Source organism: Arvicanthis niloticus, chromosome 7 (assembly GCF_011762505.2).
Source record: "Arvicanthis niloticus isolate mArvNil1 chromosome 7, mArvNil1.pat.X, whole genome shotgun sequence".
NCBI classification, from domain to species: domain Eukaryota; kingdom Metazoa; phylum Chordata; class Mammalia; order Rodentia; family Muridae; genus Arvicanthis; species Arvicanthis niloticus.
In genome coordinates this window covers 16,698,540-16,724,426 of record NC_047664.1, presented here as the reverse complement: position 1 = coordinate 16,724,426, position 25,887 = coordinate 16,698,540, and the positions used below count along the sequence as shown (strand labels likewise).

At 39.7% G+C, this 25,887-nt stretch overlaps 1 protein-coding gene across 2 annotated transcripts in view; it reads right to left on the bottom strand.

The window, feature by feature from the left end:
• Vrk2 (VRK serine/threonine kinase 2) overlaps nt 1–20,462 on the bottom strand; it is a 109,692-nt gene extending 89,230 nt beyond the window's left edge. The window contains exons 1-2 of one of the 2 annotated variants that reach the window (XM_034508796.2): nt 20,325–20,462; nt 17,960–18,100 (exon numbers count right to left, since the gene is read on the bottom strand). In XM_034508796.2, the coding sequence (XP_034364687.1) occupies nt 17,960–18,095 (136 nt within the window). In that variant the 5' untranslated portion in view covers nt 18,096–18,100; nt 20,325–20,462. The remainder of the gene's footprint in view (nt 1–17,959; nt 18,101–20,324) is intronic. The other variant, XM_076937987.1, reaches the window with a different exon arrangement.
• Nucleotides 20,463–25,887: the final 5,425 nt, after the last annotated feature.

The following is a 25,887-nucleotide window of genomic DNA, read 5'->3' as shown; positions in this document are numbered from 1 at the left end:
GGGCTCTCCACTGACTTATGCCTGTGGTTGCATATTAAAGCCATGCTGGCCTCCAGGCTCCCTCAGTCCCTATTCACGTGTTCTTGTTATACATTTCAAAGCCTACACTAGCCTCCTGGCTCTTCACCACTAAGTTAGCCCCCAGGCAGTTCCAGAATGGAGGCTCCCTTTATAATGGGAAAGTTTCTACAGGGCTACTCCTTCTAGTCTCTCTTGCTATTTCCTTCTCTTCCACAGCTTCCCCAGTCCTGGCCACATCCAGTCTGCTTCTTTTTCTCTCTACTCCAGACTCTCCCAGATGCCTCTGAATATTGTTTCTCTCTTATCCACAATACAAACCTTCTCCCTAATCCAAGAGCAATGGTTTCTTTGCTGTACCCCTTGCATACAGCCATTGCCCTTGACGAACTTGAAGGTACAATCTTATTGTTAAAATTATCACACAATTCAAACAATAAAATTGGAGAAATCAAGTTAGAACTGAGTATCCTCTCTTAGGACTGGCTCTCATCATATCAGAGGGCTCACATAAATCACATAAATACCCTTTCTATGATGCTCAAGGAACATCATAGAAAGGTTACAAGAGCCAAAGGACCAGCTAGGAAAACTACTATGAGACAGTGACTTCTAGATACATCAGGGAATCTGCACCCATTAAAGCTCAACAATATGGATGTCTCAACAAGACCTATATAATGACTGCACCAGTTGATATGCCAACATGAATGAAGGGACATTTCACAGGACACCAACCAAGATAAAGAGCTACAGTAAATGGATGCTGAGGGAGAGAAAATCAACTCCCCAGGGATGGGGTTATCCAATCACAAGCAGCCAGCACACATACATATATGAGCAATAGTTGAAAGGTCCAGGACTCCCCAGAATGGAGGTCCACTTAAGTCACAGGATAGCACGCACCCAAAGGACACACAGAGAGACCGTCTTGCTGTAAAGTACATGAGGTGGTTTATTAAATCAGAGCTCTGGGCCAGCCCATATCCCCATATCTCACATATGGGCGGGGTGGGGAAAAAGCGAACTTTCGCGCGGGTGCACAGGATTGGTTGTTTTACTTTGTTTGAACACTAGCAGGCCATACCATGGGGGCAGGGTGTAGTTCCTCCCTTGGCCAGTCAGTTTCTGGGATGTTCTTAACAGGCCTTTGTCTTGTAACTCCCCCTCCTCTGTAACTAATTAGATGGGCCCAAACCTGCTGGCAGGCACTTTCCTGCCCAAGGTCTAAGGCGAAAAATCTACACACATCTCATAAAATGGCCTTTATAATTTTTCACTCTACATGGTAATGAACTCAGGTGTGTGTGTGTGTGTATGTGTAAAACAACAATATGTACAGAAGAGAAAATCACAAATTTAAGAGGGAGTGAAGTCACACATGTTCCTTTCAGTAAGAAATTGATAAATCAATAAATTAGCAATCAGCAGACACTGGGCTGAAAGGACAGAGATATTAAAGCAATCTAACAGATGTGAGAACAACTGTTCTCTGGTGCCCAGGAAAGAAAAGGCAAAGGCTTTTGAATAAAATAGAACGCTAGAGCAACCTAGGAAAGATTAAACAAACAAAACAAAACAAAAAACAAAAAGGCGTACGAGGGAGGATGAAATGACACCCCTGACATGTTCTAAATTATAAGGTACTGGCCTTGTTACAGTTAGACACAATACATGGAAGAGTCGTTAAGCTTGATGACCAATAGACAGTCTCCAGTCTGGAGAACAGAGCCCAGGAAATCTGAGGGCAATGGGAAAGGAAAATATGAGTAGGCATTGAACTAAAGAAGTAAACAATATGGGAAAAAAAGACTGAATGGAACAAGATCCCAACTATCCATGGAACCTGGAGCCTCAAGAAGCTCACAGACACCCCCAAGGAAAAGCATGAAGACATTAATCCTCCATCAGTTATGGTCACACTGCTGGGAGCTACGAATAAGGAAATCTTTTAAAAAGATCTAGAACAAACAACACATTATCATTATGACACAACGACTGAATTGAATGACTAGATTTTTTTTATCAGAAATCATGAAAAGGAAGGTGCTAGAAAAATACAATTTTGAGCTAAATATTTACCAATAACACTCTTCTAAAAGGAAGGCTCAGTGATAAAGAAGACACTGTGTAAAAAAAATGTGGACTACCAGGAACAAAGGGAGAAAAAATATAGATAGAGAACATAATGGCTTACATATCCTTTTTTCTAGTTTCTTTAAAAATATTTGACAGCTGAGGCAAAAATTACATGTATTAACAAGACTTTTAATTAATGTAAATGAAATATATATACATATAATAACTACAATATAGCAAATTTGTGCAGTTCTGACAGTAAAAGTGTAACACAGGCTGAGGTGCAACTAGGGGTACATCACTTGCCTAGCATGCATAAGGTTCTTGGTTCAACCACTACCATCAAACACATAAAAATAGTGTAACATGTCACTACTATAAATGACTTCCATAAATTTGACAGTACAAATAGATAGAAAATATTGTTAAAAACTGAAAAGTAAGAAAAGTCATGTGACAACCAAATGGCCAGAGCCTATTGACTGTGTGGTACAATTCTAAAAAAATATTTCTAAAGGAGCAGTATTAATCCTACACATTCACTTCCAGAAAAAAAAAAGGAGAAATAGTTCAGAATTTGTTTTTATGAAGTTTATGTTACCACTATTCCAATATGTAAACCAAAAAACATGGTAAAAGAAAAGAGATAGAAAAGAGGAGAGAGGCAAGTAGAGGAAGAAACAGGAAAGAGAGGAGGGACAGGAAAGACAGGAGGGACAGGAAGGAGAGGAGGGACAGGAAGAAGGGAGAGAAAGAACAGGAAAGAGAGAAGGGATAGGAAGGAGAAGAGGGACAGAAAGGAGAGGAGGGGGAGGAAGGAGGGAGAAGTAGGAAGGAGAGGAGGGAAAAGGAGGAGGGAGGGACAGGACAAGGGGAAGGGAAAGCTATGAATCAGCAGCTGTCTTTAACACAGAAAAAAAGAAAGCAACAAAAATGAAAATAAATCAAATCCATATATATCCATATATTTTATATCCATATATATATGGATTTGATTTATTTTCATTTTTGTTGTTTTCTATATAAACAACATTATATATTTGTTTATATATAAAATATATCTAAATAAATATATAAATAGATATATTTTATATCCATATATATATATATATGGATATAATATATGTATATGGATATAAAATAAACCATATATATGGATATAAAATATAAATCATATATATATATGGATATGAAATATAAATCAATAAGGGTTTATTTGAAGAACACAAAAAAATTCAATATTCAAAATTATCAGTTACCATCTACCATAATGAGACTCAGTACAAACCACAGAGTTCTATCAATTGGTACATAAAAAAATCATTTGATTAATCCCAGCACTTGGGAGGCAGAGGCAGGCGGATTTCTGAGTTCGAGGCCAGCCTGGTCTACAGAGTAAGTTCCAGGACAGCCAGGGCTACACAGAGAAACCCTGTCTTGAAAAACCAAAAAAAAAAAAAAAAAAAAAAAAAAAAAATCATTTGATGCAGCTAACATCCATTCCTGCAAAAAAAAAAAAAACTTTCTACCCACTCAAGGAAGCATCTTCTCCATCTTGGTAAACAGTATTAACAGAAAACACCACCAAAATCAGACTTCAAGATGAATAGCTGGACACTGCTCCCCTAAATGGAGCCAGGGAGCAGAGGGAATCAGGGCTATTCCTACTCAAACTGCAAAGACTAACCAATGAGTGGTCAAGAAACAAATAGGAGAAAGGGAATATGGGAGAGAGTGGCATGTCTACATACAATACCCCCAACACCTGTTTAAAAAAATTGAGAATAAGGCTGTTAACCAAGATCCTAAGATATAAAGAAACAGTGAGTCCTTCCACCATGGGAGAAAACTAACTCCATGATCCCCATGTGTACACCAAGGAATGCAATGACTTTCTCAATAAACAAATAAATGTAAAAAAGACAAAATGAAAATGGAAATCACAAGTGGTCCAGGACTAGGATGCTAAAACCTACACAAAACCTGATAAAAGAGATCTAAGAGGAGAGACACACTGGTTTGGAAGGCTCCATGTATAAAACATGTCAGCTCTCAGTAAACTCATCAATAGATTTAATTCCACTCCAAACAAAATTCCAGCAAGTGATTTTTTTGTAATTATAGAAACATTGATCATATACAAATATGCAAAGGTAAGGAACTCAACAGCAAAAGCAACTCTGAAGAACAAAAATGAGGGAAACACATTACCCATGTCTTCCAGTGTCAGAGGAACAAATGTGCTTCAGGATTCCACTTCCTGAAGCATGCATATACACATAGATCCAGTAGGGAGGTTGACAATGGGCTTCAGAGGTATGACAAACATAGACAGGTGATATGTTCTGGCTCCTATTGTGTTGAATTTAAACTGTGATAGATCAAAATTTAAATACACAAACACAAAACTCACTTTCCTCTATGATAATTTTAAAATACAAATGTACCTGCATACAAAATGGAAAATGATTAGGAAAAAATAGAACCAAAATAGTATAGAAAATAAATACATAATGTACAATCTGGCTTAAAATGTATAAAGAAGAACAATAGAGTTTTAAATAACTGTGGACTGGGGAACAATCTGAATGTGGAGGAAATGAAGAAAGAGACCCTGACACCGAAACATGAGAGTCAGAACAAGCAGGACAGGCATGTACTTACTCCCAACAGTGGATTTGGAGACTGTGACATACAAGACCCTGGATTTCTGTGTGTTAAATAACTGCACATCAAACTTTTTAAATAAATTTTCATATAAACAAGAATTCTATTCTTTATAATACCATTAAAGTCTCCAAATTAAAGCTTCTCCTATAAAGTACATAATCAGTTGCACAGTATAAGAATATTTTAGCATAATTATTTGTATTCAAAGTTTGTTAGTAACCGTCTTCTTGGAAGACTGATATACAAAATGCATGGAGCAGGAATGCTTGGTTGGTGAATGGGAGCAAGGTGCACTAGTGGCCCTCCCCCCGTTCCCATACAGCTGGGTTCAAAGGTGACCCATGTGAAGATTTTAAAATACAAATGTACCTGCATACAAAATGGAAAATGATTAGGAAAAAATAGAACCAAAATAGTATAGAAAATAAATAAATAATGTACAATCTTGTCTTGTCAAGTTATTAAAATATTTCTAGGGATAGTTACAGTTTCTTGTTGGTATCAGCTACATTTTATTTTATTTTATTCTTTCAGGATAAAAATAAATTGATACCATTCTGGTCACTGAAAATTCTACCAGTGATGCCTTTTCACTTTCCTCCACTAAGCTTCTCAGATGCATTGATTCACTCCTTGTGATGGCTATTCTTGGTAGTAAACATGACTACACCTGTTATTAACTAGAACCCAAGCAGCTGCGTACACCTGTAAAGGATGTTTCATTAAAATTATCTGAAGTGGGAAGACACACCTCTAATCTTGGCCATACCTTCTGATGGCAGCCTATACAAAGAACATGGAGGAAGAAAACCTTTGATCTTTGCCTGCTTGCCCTCACTTCCACGGGCAACTCCATTCCTTCAGTGGCATTAGAGCCTACTTCTCTGAGAGTCTAGCATATACTGAAGACCAGCTGAGACAAAAGCCTTGTGTACTGAACAACTACTGGATTCTTGGGACTTTCCATGGCAGACAGCCATTGCTGAGGAACTAGCAGAACCAACCTGTAAGGCATTTTAATAAATGATATATATATTCATCCTTTCAGTTCTATTTCTCTAGAGAATTCTAATACATTACTAGGAACTTTAATTATGAGATGTAAAATTACAGAACAAACTGTTTTTTTTAATCCTCACTTATATGTACAAGAAAAATCTCTCATATTCATGCTCTCTTTTCCTCCTTTTCTCTAACTACTGATTATATATATATATAACCTGGTCAGTTTGTATCCAACCATAGATAAGTTGGATGGATGGATGGATGGATGGATGGATGGATGGATGGATGGATGGATTCATGGATAGATTCATGGATGGATGCATGGATGCATTAATGGATGGATTTTTGTAAGACAAAGTCTCACTCAACAGCCCAGGGTACCCTCCAGCTTTTGGTATTCCTCCCAACTAAGCCTCCAGAGTGATTACAGGTGTGAGCCACCACACTCAACTCACATATTTTAAATCATTTATCCTTTCAATGTTTCAGTCATGTGCTTGTATTGTATCTTAATGACAATCTGCTACAAAAATGATGTCAGGTTCTCTGTAATCTCAAGTGTGCATTTCTGTCTCCTAAGAGACAAAAACTTTGTTGTGTTTGGAGACATAAACTTTGATATTCGAACTACAATCTTATTTCTCTTAACTATCACACTCTATTTTCTGGGTCTGAAATGAATTTTTATTTCTTATATAAAATCTGTATGCTAAGAACCTACTAGCAATCATCCGCCCATCCTCATGTTTTAAAGTCACTTTATAATACACTGAATTCAGATTTCAAACAATGGAGGATCTAGGTTTTGCACTTGACACTCATCTTCTAAGATCTGCTAGATGTATTGACAATATCCTTGATACTAATTCCTGATCATTTCTTTACATCAATCCTCTTTGACTTAGGTTTGCTCTACTTACCATAAGACTCTGCTCTGTTACTTTGCCACAGACCCTACAGCTCTTAATATCACCCTTCATTCACTGGTAGAAGGAACGTAAAAGGCCTCTCTGATAACAATCTCTTCTTTTTGAGAGATTTCATGTTGCATACAATTTATACTAAATCAAATAATTAATTTCAGAATACTAAGACTGGTTCAAAGCTGCCCACTGGGGTGGAGGTTTCTCTAATTATGGAAGTTCGTATAGTTTCTTTTCTTCTTCCTCAATCACAAAACACCTTTCCATTCACTATGTTTCTGTGATTTGATTTCTTCCTGAAGTTAACTCTGTGTGATTATTTTCCTCCTGTGTACCACCCAGTATTTTGTAAAGATAGAAGGTTTCTATCATCATAACTATCCTCAGTTTCCTCACATCTGACATTGGAGATCTGTGATAATACATGATCTCTCAATTCAGAGACTGTCAAGTACAATGGTACCTTTCCTTCACATTCTATAAAAATTGAAATAAATAACCCATCTCTCTCTCTCTCTCTCTCTCTCTCTCTCTCTCTCTCTCTCTCTCTCTCTCTCTTTCTCTCTCTCTCTCTCTTCTGAGAGAGAGTTCAACTCTCTATGTAGCTGATGCAGATCTTGAATTTATGATCTTGGAAAGCTATTTCACAGCCTTCTCCAAGTACTGGGGTCTCGGTGTTTTGCCATTAGTCTTAATAAAAATGTTTATTTTACCTTAATATGATAGCTTTATTTTTGCTATTTTTTCTTGTGATGTGTACATACCGAATAAAAAGGGATAAAAACTATTATTGTAATCTACAGCAAGTCCTCCACTGAATATCTACTCACCTCTACATGAACTGTCTTCATGTTTCTTATGATAGCATCTACATAGTCAGCCTCAAAAGACATATACCTCAAAAGAACAAATTATTTTCAAAGTCTAGATGCTATTGTAAGTAAAATATTTTTATCTGGAACAAATTGTTTAGCAAGAAGCAAATTCTTTAACAAGAGTCTATTTACCCAAGTATTTTTTGTAGTTTACCTTTTAAAAGACCTAGTTTTCTAAACTGTGCATCTTTAAATTATCCTCTAAGAAAAAAAAATACAGCTAAGAATAACTCACTATCTGTAAAGTTCTCTCTCTTCCAATGTTTCTTAATTTATATCATAATATGTGTCATAATTAAAGAGTCTCCCCTTCATTGTCCTTGCCCTGCATCTTCTGAGACTTAACACATCCCTTTAAGTCAGACAATTTATTCAGTTTCGAAAAGCCTGACAACCCAGCAAATTTTTCTCCTCAAATCCAAGTATAACTAGTTGGTTATTCTCACTATTTTTACATTAAAATATTGTATGACCTAAGCTACAGCACATTTTAATTTTCCTTTCTGTTCCAGCATTGGGTTTCCTGTAAATATCAGCTGTTCTTTCACAGACTTGGTGATCTTAATAACAAAAGACTAGCACCAGTAAGCTGTGCCTTGGGTTGTCAATCTAATGAAAATGGCACCACTGTAGACATCACCGCTAACAGATTTCTCCACTTAGTTGCCAATGCTATCAATCCCATATTTAGCTGTTGTGTTGGAAATTAGCTTGTCATACTCACATCACTTGCCATATTTTCTCTGGCTAGCTATAAACTCAAAGTGTTCTTCTACAAGGAACAGTAATCCACAGAGCAAAAAAACCTGTGCTCAAAAGTAAACGGAGAGAGTATTTTAAAATGTGGCCTGCAAGCATAGTACTCACTACCTCTTAGGGCTCAAGATCCTCCTCACCAAGCTCCAAGAAGATTAAATGAAATGATGCACATAAACCACTTACCCCAGAACATGGCACACACCAAGAAAAAGATTCTATTGTTGATGATGATTTCGCAAGATTGCAAAAGCTGACTGATCTTTTAGTTATCTGACACATCGAACACACACATTCTTCTCTTTCATTCTTTTTTCATGTTTCTACTCTGTGTTCGAGGTCCCCTCAGTAAAGCTGTGGTAGCATTCCTCTCAAAAGTCTCATTAGGGGGCCCCCAGAGTGCCTGAAATGGAAGTTACATTCTTCTGGTGCCTCTCACACATGTTGAAGCTTCCGATTGGTCTTGTTTGAAATGAATTTGCAGGCACTGCCTTTACTCCACACTAAGCATAGGAGAGAAAAATGGCCAGTGTCTCTGGGGAATAATTAACAAAAGACAGTTTGTTTCATCTTCATGATAAAATACAGCATCCCTACTAAAAGGCAAATTCATCATTCCCCAAAGTTAAATAGAATGGCACTTTAAAAGTAATTCCAGCTGATTAAATTTAGGATTCCGGAAAAAAATTAATTCATGAATATACTCTGAATCTTTCATTTGATTTTAAAATGTATAAATGTTCATTTAACTTTGAGCCCTTGCCTCTCAGTGTTCTATTCTGAGCTAGTCAAACAAGTGGTAGCAGGCATGCTGGGCTCAATAATACTGCCTCTCGTATTTAAATACTCTATTTCACTTGGATTGCAAATTAAAGACAGTCTCCTGAACACTGACATATTTCCAATGCCTGACTTCACAACTCGTGTTGATTTTCCTCCACTGTTTTGCCTCTGTGTGTGTCAACTTTGGCCTCCTTTTCTTGCTCCCCTAAGGCACTGCTGTCTCTATGAAGCCATTGTCAGCTTGATATAAAAAAAGCGTACATTAAACCTCGTGACTAATTATACAGTTAGAAAATTCTGAATCTCAAATATAAAGTACCTATGCTTGAAAACTGTACCATAAGCTTCTGACTGTGCGTAAATCCCTCAGTCAGATTGTTCACAGACTTGGGTTAAAAGGATTCCAGAGCCAGGGATGTAGCTCAGTGCTAGAGTGCCTGTGTAGCATGTGAAAGGCATGCTGGATCCCCAGCACCAGACAAAAGGAGGAGGAGGGGGAAGCATAGTTTACTTTCTGTAAATGTTACTGGTGCTGACACACCCCATGCCTAGTAGAGAGCTGACCCAACAGGAAACACCATACTTTTCCTTAAAATAGTGTGTACTGGCTTATTAAATATACTTCAATTAAATATTAGCCAACAGACCTGGGTTTTCCTTGTTTGTTCATTTGATTGTTGCTGTTGTTGTTATTGTTGTTGTTTAGTATAAAGGGAGTTTATTTGGAAGAAAGGGAACCTGGAGAAGGCAGTAGAGGCAGAGAAAGAAGGGCATAGAAGAACAGAAAGAGAGAGGGGAGAAGAGAAAAGGGGGAGAGGCTGGCTGGGGACTCCTGGGGAAGAGATGGGAGAGGGAGACAGTAGATGGACAGAGAGTGAACTGTTTTACTATAAACATGGAAGTGGTTAGATTTAATACAGTGGCCATTTGTTTAAGTCCCTGCATATCATGCTTTAGCAGAGGAGACATTTCCCAGTAAGTTCTATAATCTATGGGTTAAGTACATGGTATCTATTATCATAAAGGTATATTTGGAAAAATTAGCATATGCTACTCTTACACCAAACTCCTTAAAATAGACAAAAATACTGTCTCTAAATATGAAATTGCAATGTCTTACACAGAGACCACACATTGTACTAAAAACAAAGAAAAGAAACCCCACAAAATTTAGTACTTTTTTTCTAAAACTTTTCTATTTTTTTTTTCCATAAAAGAATCATTTATTAGGGGCCTGGAGAGATGGGTCAGAGGTTAAGAACACTGCCTTTTTTTTCCAAACGACCTGGGTTCTATCCCCAGCACCCATATGGCTGTTCACAACTGTCTGTAATTCCAGTTCCAGGGGATCTGAGACATTCACCCAGACAGCAGAATGTGGTGTAGGGTGAGAATGGCGGCTCACGTGCATGAGGTCTGAAAAGTTGGTATGTGAAGAATTACTGAGGAATTAGTGAGGAATCACTTTGTTCCCATTGTGTGGCTACAAATGGCAAGTCTTGGTTCTCTCCTGCTTGCCTCTTCACTTCACTAAGGTTTTTAGTCAACTGGTCCCAGCAAGTCTTGGTCCATGACTGGCTAGCAGCTGGGGGGGGGGGGGGGGCTTTTCTGTGGAACAAGTCTCCTCTTCCTCACTGTACTGCGCCTGTCACATGGTTACCAAATGCACTAGTGTACCACAGAACACCACCATGCCAGTGCTCCAGGCAATGTTGTTGCTCAAGCATGTTTCTGAATGGGAAGAGGAACAGTTAAAAGCCATACCCCTCGCTCTCTTCAGAATCGGTCACAGTACCTGAGCAGAACAGGTTGGATTAAGGTCTGCACAAAGCCAAAGCGTAGAATTTCATTGCCTTTGTTGGCTCGTGCCATTTCTTTAATTAATGTCACTTTCTCTGGTTTAATATCAGAGCGAGTGACAAGAGAGCTTCTGCATGAATTGTGTTTTCCGAGGACTGTATGGCACACTCTCCTGCAGTCTGACAGAGGGACGTGCCAGCTTCACTTGGCAGTTACAATGTACCAGCTTTAGTTTTAGGAGTTTAATTTGTGGCAGTTATATGTTTTGAATACGTTGAAGTATTCACAACGGTCTCGTGGAATCTGTTCCATAGATAAAGTTTACACAGTGGAAAAGCAAAAGCAAGGGTTATAATGTGATTAGCAAAGCTGTTCGTGGCCACAGCTGGCCTTGCAGGCATGCCTATAAATTTAAGAGTACTTAGGAGACAGGATTAAAATGATCACAAGCACAGGGCCCTCTCTTCCTGGTGTGGGGGCAGTTCTGTGGTGGGTGTGAGACAATCATAAGGAATATGATGTTTAGAACTCAATTTTATGCAAAATCCATTATTCAAGAAGCAAAGTTTATATACATGATAGACATGCAAGGAAGCGAAAGTAAGAATAGGAAGTTTAGTTACTTATGTATTAAGTTGGTCCTAACATTTCTGTAACCTAAGTTGTTATTGATAAAAAGAAAAAACCCAGAAAGATTTCTGCACTGAGGGGAAAGGACTCAACTTTTCTTTTGGCTTGTTAAAGATTTTCCCATTTCAGGCTGGACGGCTCTGAAGGTTCGATCTGGAGTTTTCCCTTCATCGCTCCTCTGTGCACTCCTGTGAAGCAGCATCAGCTCGGGCTGGAACAGCTACCACCATGGAGTTCTTCTAAACTTTGCCTGCCCTTTCTAAATTTAGGGTTCTTTACTGCAGCGGGTTGAAGATGTGGCTTTGATTGCACCTGGCCCCGCTGGAGAACAGAAATATTCATCTTTCCTGAGCGCATGCTGCTTAAGTGCTGGAGGGACTTGCAGAGAGTCACTCTCCTCGGAAACTCCATTACAATGCTCTCCCTTCCCCACATGCACCAGCAATTCTCATTCACCAAAGACAGAACTTTGCCTGACACCACCACAGGAGTTCCTGTTTGACTTTCAGAATTAATCAAGCTCTAAGCTGGAGTAGAAATGGCATGTCCTTTAACCTCAAGCACAAAAAGCTCTCAACAGACTGCAGTTTTTATATCCCTGGATGGGAGTTTGGGCCCCTGATACTTAAACTTGATTCACATACTGGGTTTCTGGCATGCCTTTGCCCATCCCCATCTGCTAGTCTGGCACAGTGCCCATTCAGAAGGTGTGATGCCAGTTTCAATAGGGCATAGGTGCCAATCAAAGATGGGTTTGGAGGGGCAGCATGCAGAACGCAGTGAAAGTCAGTTCTTCTGCCAGGAGATCCTCCTGTTATCATCTAATGCCAATGAAGGGCCACATGCTTCACTGCCTGGGATCACACTGCATCTGGAGATGCTTCTGGCCTTCAATGGATGTCTTTCTACAACATCATTTCCCTGGATTGGAGATGCTAAGAAAAGGCTTGGCCTACCTGGCTGTCCTTTGTTAAGAAATAGTGCAGCACTCTAATAACTGTCTTGAAAGAGCTGCTGACTCGTCCATCTCCTCTCCTAAAGTGCTCTTTGACACAGCGTAACTAGACAGTGCTCAGGAAAAACACAGTGCGTGTGAGAGAGGTGTGAGAGGCAAACCCTCAGAAGCATAATTACAAATGCAAGCATGGAAGCAGTATAAACTTCACAAGCACCTTTGTATCATTAAATGTGCGAACTGCCCTGATCCTAGGAACTAGTTTCTAGTAAAGTCTCACACCAAGTTTGAAAGTTTCTCAGATTTTTTTTTTTCTAATTTGTTTGATATACATGGATACCCCTGGGTCTTAAAGGAGAGACTGTACCTCATACTATTTACTCCTCTCCTCCCTCTCTATAGAAGCAGAACCTAAAACACTTCAGAAGCAAAAGTCCATCCATATTTCATAAGGAAGCCAGAAGCTCTTGAACACAGAGAAATCTTTTATTGTGTGGCAACAGAGGTGGGCTCATTTCATAAAGAAGAAACTTCCCCACAGCAGTGAGTTTCAAATTGAGAGAGAGAGAGAGAGAGAGAGAGAGAGAGAGAGAGAGAGAGAGAGAGACCTTGACCAGTGACTAAGAGCAGTAAGGCAGCTACAGTGCAGCGGCAGGGACAAAATACATAAATGAGGGGCGGCAGAAGCAGGGAACTTATGAATTGCTCCATGAGGCAAGATCTGACAGTTAAAACTGTTGAAAATGGAGATGAGCAATACAAAATGGTTGTTTTAAGGTCAGGTATATTTTTTAAAAATAAAATACAAATGAGGGCTAAGCCTTGCAAGAATTCCTCCCCTTCTTTTTTATAAACAGAACACAAACTTTCTTAATTATCTGGATTTCTTGTCTGAGAGGGAAACAAACAGCACTGTCTGGTATAAACTCAAGGCAAACATCTTATTGAAGGTACTTGAAAAATTAATATCTTCTAGAGATTTTTACTTAGCTATATGTCAAACACATTAACAAATAAATAAATAAATAAAAACAGACAAACTCTTTCAAATTGACATGTCTTACCTACGCTTTCACTGGGAACTAGATTATTATATAAATAATATGTGCCACTATTATGCTCTCTAAAACAAATTGCTCTTCTTTTCTATTATCGTCATGTTCATTAAAGCCTAACTGCCTTCTATAAAAAACATCTCAAACATAACATTTAAAATTGCTACTAGTGTCATGATTGGACTCTCCTGGATGTCATCGTGCATACCTTAAAAAAGTAAATAAATAAATTACAACAAAGTAAATAATAAATCAAACAAAACAACACAGTCTTCTATGCCTTTATAAGTAGAAATAGTTCCTCACTAGTAAATAAGTTAAATTTGATAACTTTCAAAATTCAACCCCAAAAGGATCTTCTGTTTCTGAAGCACCAAGTCAGGATAATATAAAAGCCATAAGGAAAAGCTCCAAAACGCATTCTACTAAGTCTAACCACTTACCCATGAATAATGGTCCTTAAGATTAAATCACCATGGCCAACTTTAGTTATGAAAGACAATGGTGTCAATTTATTGTCAATATGTCAATAAAGCACGGGCACATTCTTTTAAAGAAGTGATTCTCAACCTGTGGGTTATAACCCCTTTGAAGGGAGGGGGCAAATATTTCACAGGGGTCACCTAAGACTGGAAAGCAGATTCTTACGATTCATAACAGTAGCAAAATTTAGAGTTATGACATAGCAAAGAACGTAATTTTCTGGTTGAAGGTTACCACAATATGACGAACTGTACCACTGTTTTAGAGGATGACATAAGAGTACCTTACACAGGTCTTTGTGTCTAAAAGGACTCCTCTGTGAAGCCCACCTGGGTGATAGGTGGCAGCTATAGTTACAACAGAGAACACAGCAAACACTGTGGGGCCAAGTCCCACAGTCTCAGCCTCAGCCCCTCCAACAACGAACCATTTTAAAGGGATGTAATTGACTTTTATCCTACAGCTTTCTTTTCTGCATTTTCATTCATTTTTGGACCCCAATTCCTTTCATATCTGAAGCAAATTGGTAGTAGTCTAAGTGGAAATGTTCACCATGCCCTGTGCCACTCTAGACACTGTTAAAGGGAACAGACACAGAGCAGTAAATAAAACATACATGCACCTGGGAAATGTCTCTGTGTTCTTAGTTTTACAACACTAGCTGCTAAATCCACCACAATTCAAGGCAGAAGGCACAGGAAATCCCTCCAACAAAGGTCTCTCCCTAATGCATCAGGGCACCAGATATTTAGAATGTAAAACTCTAAATAAATTCTACTTATCAAGTGCTTACTAGGTTTCAAAGTCTTTAAAAGCATCTCCCTTAATCCTGACAATTATTCTTACAATTACATAGGCTAGAAACAAAACTTCCGGAGGATCAGTAACACGGTGGCTGCTTGGTCTATCAAGGACTTAGTGGCCAGTTTGGATTCAACCCAGATTTCCCCAGCTACAGAACTTTGTGCTCCTGTTACGCATGTCTCCCTTGGGTGAGTGGCTTCCATGATATATGAAGCATTAAAGAGAACTCAAACCTTCAGTTCTCTCTTTCCCTGGAGTTTTAGAAACTTTTTTTGCTCATTTGGTACTAAAATGACAGCAACTTTCCCACCCCCTAACCAGTCTCCTTCTCCCGCTCTCATATACAAAGAGAAAGCACAGACTTTGTTCTTATATTCAGACTTTTCTCATCCCTCTTATGACTATTGCTATGAACGCTACAGGCATATTATCTCTCCACGTCAAGAGTAAACACGGACTTCTCTGCCCCTTCCCCTTTGCTCCAAGATGCTGATTACCAACAGGCCTGGGCTATTGATCTCAAAGCTAGAGGACAGTTGTACATGCACAATGAGCCAGCCAGAGCAGCTAGTTTCTTCTCAGCCTTAGGCCACAAATGCTGATAAAGTGTCTGCCAAAGCAGTGTGTCTGGGAAGAATGTCTGAAAAGAATCTTTGGACATGGTTATTAAAAAAAAAAAAAAAAAAGCTTGAATTTAAGTGCTATGTGATATTTATGCAGGATATGAAGAGAACTATGATAAAACGCCAGCACCAGGGGGCTTCTCAAGGAGCTGCTCATTGGTCAAAATAATCAGTGAAAACTAATACAAAGTCAAGCTCATTCTGTGATTCGCTGTATCCCATGGACAGAACAATAAAGCACTGTCACACAGTTCTGAAGAATGAAGCTCTCTCTCTCTCTCTCTCTCTCTCTCTCTCTCTCTCTCTCTTTCTCTCTCTCTCTCTCTGAAAATAACTATTTCTAAGAGTTCTTACCCAATGAGGAATACTTGCTAGTATACGCTTTCCAGGATACAGTTTCTGAAATTCAGATGATGGGAGGGGATGTCACCCAACATGCTGAAAAATTCACTGTAGAACACATTTTATCTGGACAATAATAATTAGAAAACAAAAATGAAGAGCCATGTGACTTGCACTTCAGACTAAAAGAACATTCTGCATTTTAAAAGGGATGTCCATCACTCCAACACATGGAGAGTCTTCCTTTATGACCGGAGCCAAACAAGTAGTGCATACGTGTACACACAGATTTATAAAACGTGTTTATAAACATATACCTGAATTCAAATAAACTCAGATAAATATCTACATTGTAAGAAATGAAGAGGAGTCAAAGCTCTTCTCTAATTCTTTGAAACTACTCAAGTAATTCCAAAGTTAGGGAAGTCAGCGTATGGTAGGCTGCAGACCCAAAGTCATGGTCACCTTAACAGTAACTGATTCAACTCTGCTTCTGACCTACACAAGACTGGTACGCAGGAGTAAACCAGAGATCTTAACACAATTGCTAAGAAAGAGCTCAGTGACCCCGGGTTCAGAGAGCATTTGATAATTCCATTCCTCTGCACTCCAGGCCCTCTCTCACTAGACACATGGCTGCCTTTCTTACTAGCCAGGTGTGGCACTGAGCGCTTCACACTTGAGTTTTGAAGACTTACTCAGATGTAAAGAACTTCACTACTTTTATATGAACATGCTAAAATGAATTATTTTGGATATATTAAATCAAATAATACCTATTCTTTAAAATGACTTTCACCTGTTTCTCTTAATTTTTTTAAATGTGATTCTTTGAAATTTTCAAATTATGTAGGTGAGTCCTATCAGGTTTCTATTTCCAAGTGTTGCCTGCTTGTAGAACTCAATCTAGCACTCAAGCTTATGGGTTCTGGTTTGCTGTGAAACAGGCTGTAGCCTTGTCTGGTCTTCAATCCAGAATTGGAGGCCACAGCTCCCATAAGCTGGGGACTGCAGGTATGAGGCACCACACAGGGACAGTTTTGTGTGTGTGTGTGTGTGTGTGTGTGTGTGTGTGTGTGTGTATGTGTGTGTGTGTGTTCCCCCTGGATGGGTGGGTTGGTTGTTTGTTTCACTGTTTTGAGATATGGTATTACTAGCCCTAATTGGCCTAGAACTTATGACATAGACCAAGGTGACCTTGTCTCCACCTTTCAAATGAGATTACAAGAATAAGACACCATCCCAAGCCCTAAAGTTGTCTACTACAGAAACTGATAGGGGGTTCTAGAGAAAATGAATATATATATAAAAGATTCTTATGTTGTATTTTTTGTTTGGGGGTGAGAGGTACTGAAAATCACGTTATCCAAGATCTTTCATGAAGTAAATGTCACACCCAGTTTATTCGTTTCTAGTCACCAATATTTTATTCATCAAACCCAGTCATCTTACCTGTCCTACCATGGAATTAAGATAGTCCTAAATGGTCTCTTTCAATTTGGCATAATTTCTAAATATTTAGATGCAGTGTAGAAGTACACCCAAGCAGGGTCCCCCTACCAAACATAAAGCACGGATAGCACTGCCTAGATAATAATTATTAGGAGTCAAGAAGTAGGCACCAAAGGTACGGCACGGCAGGTAAAGGCACTTTCTCCAAAAGTATGACCACCTACCTGAGTTGGCATCCCAGAACCCACATAAAGGTGGAAGGAGTGAAACAAGGCTGTTCCCTGACCACCACAGGAGCCCTGTGGCATGCCCTACACATATCATGCACGTAATATAGCAAACACTTTTGTAAAAAGAATCACAAAATATTTATATTTATACAGTTGTTGTTTATGAGCTATAAAAATAAGTGGCCTCAGGAAAACAAGTTCTCAAAAAGAAAATCTGTATTCTGTCTGGCAGATTGTGCAATTATGCTCTGAAAAGACTTCTGAAAGTTACTGGGGGAAAAAAGATGAACAGGGAACATGTTATGTCAGTTATGCCTTGAACCTAATGTTTAGTTAATGTACTAAACATTATCTTCAAATTACTTTTAAAAAATCTATGAATTCTGTTATTTCAGTTAGCTCTTAAAATACCATTGTTACCATAGTTACAATGATCACAGACGTAATTAGACTTGGCAAATTAGTCAATACTTTACCTAAGTATATCAGCCCAAACCCTCCGGAGCCGATCATCTTGCCCAGTGCCCAATGGTTTCCTTCCATATCATCCAGAATTTTGCCTTCTGGAAGTGGAACCGGAAGCTTGTATTTCTCTTTCCTTCTTGGTGCCATTGCATCTGTTGGCAGAGGGATAAGATAAATAGTAAAACTCTATCTAGCATTGAAACTCATTTCTCCCAATGTCTTTCCCAGAATTACGATTAGGATCCTGAAGTCAATTCCAGCTGGAGAAAAGATCCACAAAATTCAAGTTAGAAATTCAGATACTTTAAAACCTAAGAGATATTGGCATGCATATATATATGTGTGTGTGTGTGTGTGTATGTGTGCGCGCGCACGCGCATATATATGCATATATCTACATTATGCATATATATTATATATGTAATAATATATACATAATATATATAATACTCTTGTAGAGGATCTGGGTTTAGTTCCCAGTGCCCACATGGCAGCTTACAACCCTTTGTAACTCCAGCTCTGGGGCATGATATATTGACCACTTCTACTTGTACCTTACACACATACACACACACAATTAAAACTTAAAAATAAATTTCCTAAAAAAAAAAGTCTACTGTGCTTCTTCTAAAGCAATACTTCAAAATTCCATGTAGGAGTTTATTAATATTAAGCAACACTACAGAATATATTTTAAGAAAGTTATTTCATACACATGCAAATATTCCATTTGTTTAAAATGCTGTGTTAATGTGAGGCTGTTACTGACTGAGGAAGAGTACAGCTTTAAATTCAAAGGTCAGACACTAAGACCACCAAGCAAAACACCTGGGAATGACTTCAATAAGCAAGGATTTCCTTAGCTAGCTAATCTGGCATATCAGGTTATTTCTGGCTCTCTGACCCTCCCTCTTACCATCAACGTGCCTTAGAGATTACAGCTCTACAGATAACAGGAAATCCACATTCCATAAGAAGGCCACACACATTTAATTAATTATCACTGTATAGAGATAGCAAATTAGTAATGCGATATTTTTCAGGTTGGCCAAGAACCTTCCTAGGGAATATATAATTAATAAATATTAGAATAAATGCTTGAAACTAAATGTGAAAGTAACCATGGTCCTCTTAGTATTTCTAGACAAAAACAAACAAGCAAACAAACAAACAAACAAACAAAAATCCTGGTAAAGCAACTTGGGGATTACTTCATATAGTTTGCAGTCTACCCTAAAGGGAGTCAGGGCAGGAGCTCAAAGCAGGAATTCCAGGCAGATACTGAAGCCGCCATGGCAGAGCCCTGCTTAATGGCTTTTCCTGCACCTAACTGGCTCAGCTAACTTGGCTTTCTTATACAAACCAGGCCCAAGGGTGGCACTGCTGGCCTGGGCCTTCCCCCACGGAATCACTCCAACAGATCCACATCTGCCTGTGAATCAATCTAATGGAGGCATCTTGTCACTTGAATTAATTAAATGTGTGTGGCCTTCTTATGGAATGTGGAATGACTGGTATCCGTAGAGCTGTAATCTCTAAGGCAAAGCTGTTCTCACTCTGATGGGAGTGGGTAAGAAGGAGGGTCAGAAAGCCAGAAATAACCTGAACTAGTCAGTGGCCTGATATGCCAGATTAGCTAGCCATGGAAATCCTTGCTCACTGAGGTCATTCCCAGGTGTTTTGCTCGGTGGTCATAGTGTCTGCCCTTTAAATTTAAAGCTGTACCCTTCCCCAGTCACTAACAGCCTCACATTAATGTCAACATTCAACATTTGTCCCTCTTCCCAGATGGCCCTCATGGAGACAAGTTGATAATAACAGCAAAATCTAACCAGGACAAATGCTTTCGTGAAAATTATTCATACAGACAGACACGGTACAGAATGTTTCTCTTAAACTTCCCATCTCCGCTCCAGTGGTTTCCCCTCCTTCGCTTATTGAACCCAGTGCCTCCGAGGCGGCTGAAGCTCCCTCCACTCCGGGCGGAACAGAGCCCCAAGGAGAGCGGGAAATCTAAACCGGGAACAACTGGGCCACGGAACTGAAGGAGGACGTGATTCACCGGGTTCCCTCAACCGGGCGCCCACGCGGACTAAAGTTGGCAAGTCTTCCTAGAACAACTTCTGAGCGGGACGGCTAAAAAGATTTTTAAAAGTTTGGGCGACTGGGTAGCTCCGGGGTGACGCTCGCCCGCTGCAGAGCCGCGGCCCCGTCCGGGGGAATGGCAGTCCCGGGCAGTGCAGAAGCGCCGGCCGGTTTCCGGGACGTGTCGGTACCGGAGGCCGGGGCTGAGGCTGGGCCTGAAGCCGACCCGAACCACGCCGCAGCCGCCCGCTGGGCACCGAGCCTCAGAGCCGGGAAGGAGGGAAGACTGACCTGCCGCCCGAGTCGCCGCAGAGCCGGTCTCCACGGCCAGGCGGGGCCGAGGCCTCGCAGCCGGGCGGGCCTTGCCAGGCGCCTCCCAGGGGCCGGGCGAGCCTGTGGGCCGCCTCCCCGCAGCCAGGCCCAGGAGCCCCGGGGCCGGGCCGAGGCGGCCCAGAGGGAGAGGCTGGGTGGAGGGGCGGTACTGAGAGTGAGGGTTGACTTTTTCAAGCACCTGACCCTTCCATGGCCGTCTGAGGAGCCATCAGATAAACATGGGAGGAGACGAAGGTAAATGGGGCCTGAGCTTACATAGGGAGAACTAAAGGCTTCCTGTATCAGACCTGAGTACTAAGCCCTTTCAAATTGACCAGATCCTTACCAACAGCTCTCCCGGGCCCTGGGCAGACCCAGACAGCCCTGTCACTGGGAGGGCCTGTATCTGGGTGTGTCACTTGCAAGTGACTGCCCTAGGCCCAGTTCTTCCATTTAATACTTCGGTAATGCTTAAAACAGAATTTAGTTAGTACATTCCCATCTGTAAAATGGAAAAGGTTATTGAGTTTTAAGGTTACTCTGACATCTGAGAGAAATATGCTAAGTATATATAAGTTCTTTGAGGATATACAGTGAGTTTATCTTTTAGAGCAAACAAAACAAATTCTCATCAAAATAACTGTTCAAACAGCACTGAAGTTTCTTACCTAAAAACACTCAATAATTGCCCAGATGCAAATACTAAAAGGAAAAATGCCATTCTCTCTGTGAGGGCTAAAGTTATGTTTTAAGTTTTAATTACTATACTTTAAGACACCTATAAAACAAATAATACCTCCAACTTCTAAGCCCCACTTGCTCAAGGTAACTCCTAGGAATTCGAGGAGCTGTTATTCATGAAGGATGACAAGCTTGGTTGCCCCGGCTGCACAGGATATGCTGGATCACATGTAAGCAGGAGGTACATTCCCTTGTGGGGTTTGCCTTCATAGCCCCTGATAAATGCAATTCGTTGCCATACTCTGGGAATCCTGGGTATAGACCTGGCCAGTGTCCATTGTTCCTGGCCAGTATTTAAGAAAGCTTGTTTCAAGACTGACTCAAAAATCGTGGTAGTAGTTTTATTCTTGCCTGGTGGTATTAATATCTCTTTACTAAATTTGGTGAGATAAAAAAAAAATGAGACTTTTATCAAACTCCAAAAATGGTAGACAGCATGAGACTATTTCTTTAAAAAAAAAAAAAAAAAAAATAGATGATTTGGGTATAAAAACACTTTTAAAACAAATTTTGTAGACAGGGGTGTAGCTTCATTGATAGTGTTTGCCTGGCCTGTAGGAAGTCCTTAATAAAGTCCCCAGCACATAAAACAGCTCCATGGCACAGGCCTGTGACCCAAACACTTTTGAGGTGGAACCCAAGGAAAGAGCTGAAGGTTAAGGTCGTCTTCCCTACATAGGAAGTTACTGTACAGAAAGTAAGCTGGGTGTGACAGGAACAGAGACCAGTAAGTCACTGAAGCTCATTGACCTACCACCCTTGCATTAAAGATGATCCTCAGGTTCAGTGAGAGATCCTCTCTCTCTCTCTCTCTCTCTCTCTCTCTCTCTCTCTCTCTCGAACACACACACACACAGAGAGAGAGAGAGAGAGAGAGAGAGAGAGAGAGAGAGAGAGAATACTGCTTTACTGCTTATCCAGATAATTTATCAGGCTCTGCTTAGCACGTCCCATCTTGTCCATAGGGAATATATTCTAAGACTCCCAGGGAATATCTGAAACTAGAGATAGAACCAAACCTTACATATTCTGTGAAAAGTTTCTTTCTTTTTTACTATAAGGTCATTTTTGAGGCAAAATAACTTTTATTTTACCTATAAAGGATTTAACTTATAAATTAGACATAGTCAGAGGTTAACTATAATTCATAATAGGTCAGGTATAAAGATAAATGGGAAAGGGAAAGTTACAAAAATATGATTGTATCAGCACATTTCTCTTGCTGTGATAAGACACCATGACTGAAGGCCTCTTAAGAAAGAGAGAGGTTATTTCTGGCTCCTGGTTCCAGAGGGATAGGCATCTCTGGTGGTAGAACAACAACACGGCAGCAGCTATGGCAGCAGGAACAGCAGGCTGAGAGCTCACATCTTGAACCACAAGCAGAAAAGAAAGAGAGCCAACTGAAGCCGGCAGAAGGCCTTTTAATCTCCAGTGACGCACTATACCAGGCAGGTGGCGCCAACCAAACCTCCCCAGACAGTGCCAGCAGTTGGACGCCAAGTGTTCAAATGCCTGAGGCTGTCTGGGACATTTCTCATTCAAACTAATACAAAATATCGTATTGTACCATATTCACCATGCTTGTGATAATATGGGGTGACACATGTCTATGTGATGAGACAAAATGAGGTGAATGGTAGGGGACATGACATATAAGAATGACATATTCATTTGAACACAAACTGGAATCCCTCCGTAGTCAATGTGAAAACCCTTGTGATACTGAATGACTGGCACAGGCGGAGTGTACCAAGTGAATACATGAGACAAGAGAAGGGCTGGAACTCCAAACATAACAGGACAGGACTTCATCACACAGCTCAGTTTTGGAATGTTCTACTTCATAATACAGGATCATGGCTGATTACAAGTAACTAACACGGTATAAAGTAAAATAATGTGCCATTGTAATACTAAGTATGCAACCTCACATGCATGTTCCCAGACTTTCTTCAAGAGAAATGGTACTTGAAGGGAGAGCTCAGTGGTTAAGGAAACATATAGCTCTTGTGGAGGACCCAAGTTCCCAGTGTCCATGCCTGGCAGCTCACACTGCTTGTAACTCCAGCTTCAAGGAATCTGACTCCTTCTTCTGGTCTCTAGCGACTGCACTCACATCTTCACACACTCACACACAGATATCCATTTAGAAACACATAATTTAAAATATAATTAATCCTTTGAAAAAGAAATGTAGTTCTATATCAACACAAAGACATGCATACAAGTGTTGATTAGCAGCTGATTGCATAAAAGCCTCAAACTGTGATCACATTCCCATCTCTTAGTGGGTGTATAAACAACATGTAACATGGATCTTGTATGATGAAATATCACCCAGCAACAAAGGGGAGCAAACCAGTCATCAAAGCATCAAGTTGGCCAGATCTAGCATGTCTCCTGCCACAGGAAAGGAAGGGGATGAGAGGGAGTACATTGGAGTATTTCAGTTCAGTGAAGTTGCCAGAACGTGGGCTGAGGAGATTCAGGCAGCTAAAGGAGCTTTATGGAGCTTTACATAAGTATTAACCTTGCCAAAATCCTAATTGTAAACTTAAAATTGATTATAAACCTGATTTAAAAGAAAGAACGGGATGGGAGAAAACAGTGTCCTTGAACCTATGACCTCTGCTTACTGTCCAGCCAGCTCACTTTTTTTCCATCGACCAATAGCTGTCAATGGTTCCTACCAGTTAAGCCATTTAGCCTTGAGTTTTATCTTCCTTGCAGCCAAAAATCCTCCAAACATTTCAATGAAGTTGCAAGTCTCATAGATGTTGATGACTTTCAAATGGTAATGAATTCGTACCAAATACAAACAGGAACAGTAGTTCAGGTAAACCTACACTGAGAACGTTTTCCAAGTGTTGGGATTTAATGCCGAGTTTTATGATTCAGAACATATTGCTGCGTGTATGTTTCAAGATGGAAACTGACAGAATATAGAAATACAAATTTTGGAACTAGTGAAAGAACATCTTCTGAGTAAATGTGATGAGAAACAAGAAAGAAAGAAATTTAGACACTAAAGCACCCAAGTCTGAGTCATGGGGGGGGGGGGGGGGAAGGTTAGGAAAATTCAGATTTCAAACAAAGCTATTTCCACAGACCTTAGCAGCTCTGAGTGATTTGCCACCAATACACAAAAAGGCTTTCTTGGTTGTATGCCAGCTCTTAGGTGTGGTGAGTGTTCTGTTTTCCAAAGAGCTAGGTGTCGTAAAATGCTTACACCACCTCAAAGGAACAAGAAAAACCCCAGCATTTACTAAGAGCACTTTACAAGCCCAAGATTATTTAAAATCAAATAAAGTGTTAAAGATGTTGCCCAGACAAAACATTTAGGGGAAAAAAAAAAAACACAATCTTTGTTATTTAATGTAATAAAGGAAAACTACTTCAATGAAAATACTCTGCCAAAGAGCTTTTTTTGTTTGTTTGTTTGTTTGTTTGTTTGTTTTATAAAATCAGAAGTCCATTTACTACTCCTAAACCCACAATCCCTGGAGAGCTAAGCAATTACTGACATAGAAATTTTGAAAACAATATAATTCAAGTAATTGGAATCCAAGCCTGTCAGACATCCACGTCCTCTGATTTGTTTGCAGAGGAGATGCTGTAGTTGGCAGGAAATGTCTCAAAGGTTCATGAAATGAAGGCTTGCTCCCTCACTTCTGGGGCTTTTGAGAAGTAATTGGCCTCGCAAGATGGGAACTTTGTCGATGTATTAATCCACTGATTAGTTCATATTCAAATGAATTATCAGAAAGTTATACCTTGTTGGAGAAAATAGGTAACAAGGAACATGCCTGTTGAGAGTATATCTTGGCCCTAGACTGCTTCTTTTTCTTTGCTTTCTAGCTGCCATGAGGTGAGCAGCCTGATCTGCTACACATCCTTCCCACCTTAATGTTCTATCTTAACACAGTCCCAAAATAATGGAGACCCTGTACCTTCTGATCTGGAGAAGCAAATCTTTCTACTCACTAAGTTGATTTCCTCGGGTATTTTGTCAGCGTTATAGAAATTTGACTAAATGTGACCACTGTAAAATATGACTATTACCATCCAAAAGACATGATTGTTGACTGTCCATATAATTTAAAATGTCATCGTTTGGAGCTGGATCTAAGTTTAGTTCCTAGCATGAAATTCCAGTGGTTCACAACAACCTATAGCTGTGGTTTTATGGAATATATAAGATACCTCTTAACTCTTTGGGCTCCTGTACTCACATATACACAGACACACATACACACACACATACAATTTAAAACAAAGTGTCATTTGTTCATATGTCACAGGCTCAGTAAAGTCTTTTTCAGAGGCATTATTTTGTAGAATTTAGATGCAAAATATGTATTAAATTCTCAAATGTGATAAAATCCAATATTTTACTAGATAATAGCGTACCCTGTCCATTTCCCTAATACAAACATCATTAAAAATTAACAATATGACTATATTTCTACTTCAATTTCCCTTCCTCCCCCATTAACATATTTGTAATGGCCAAAAGCTTGAGCTGAAAAAGGAGGGAGGCGAGTTGGCTTGATCATTTGCTTGCACATGTGTGTACTCAGTTGATGTTGAGTTGATTGTCTGCTTAAAGACCAGCAAAGACAGTTTCCTCACATGTCAAGGGAGCTCTACCTTTAAAGATTTTCTTTGAGGCATTGTCTTCTAAGAAACGTGGGAAGAATGTTCTATTCCCTAACTTTGCCCAGCCATTCCAACAACTTAAGATATACCCCTAAATAAACTTCATCATCTTCTCTCCCAGCAATAGACTTTTTCATGG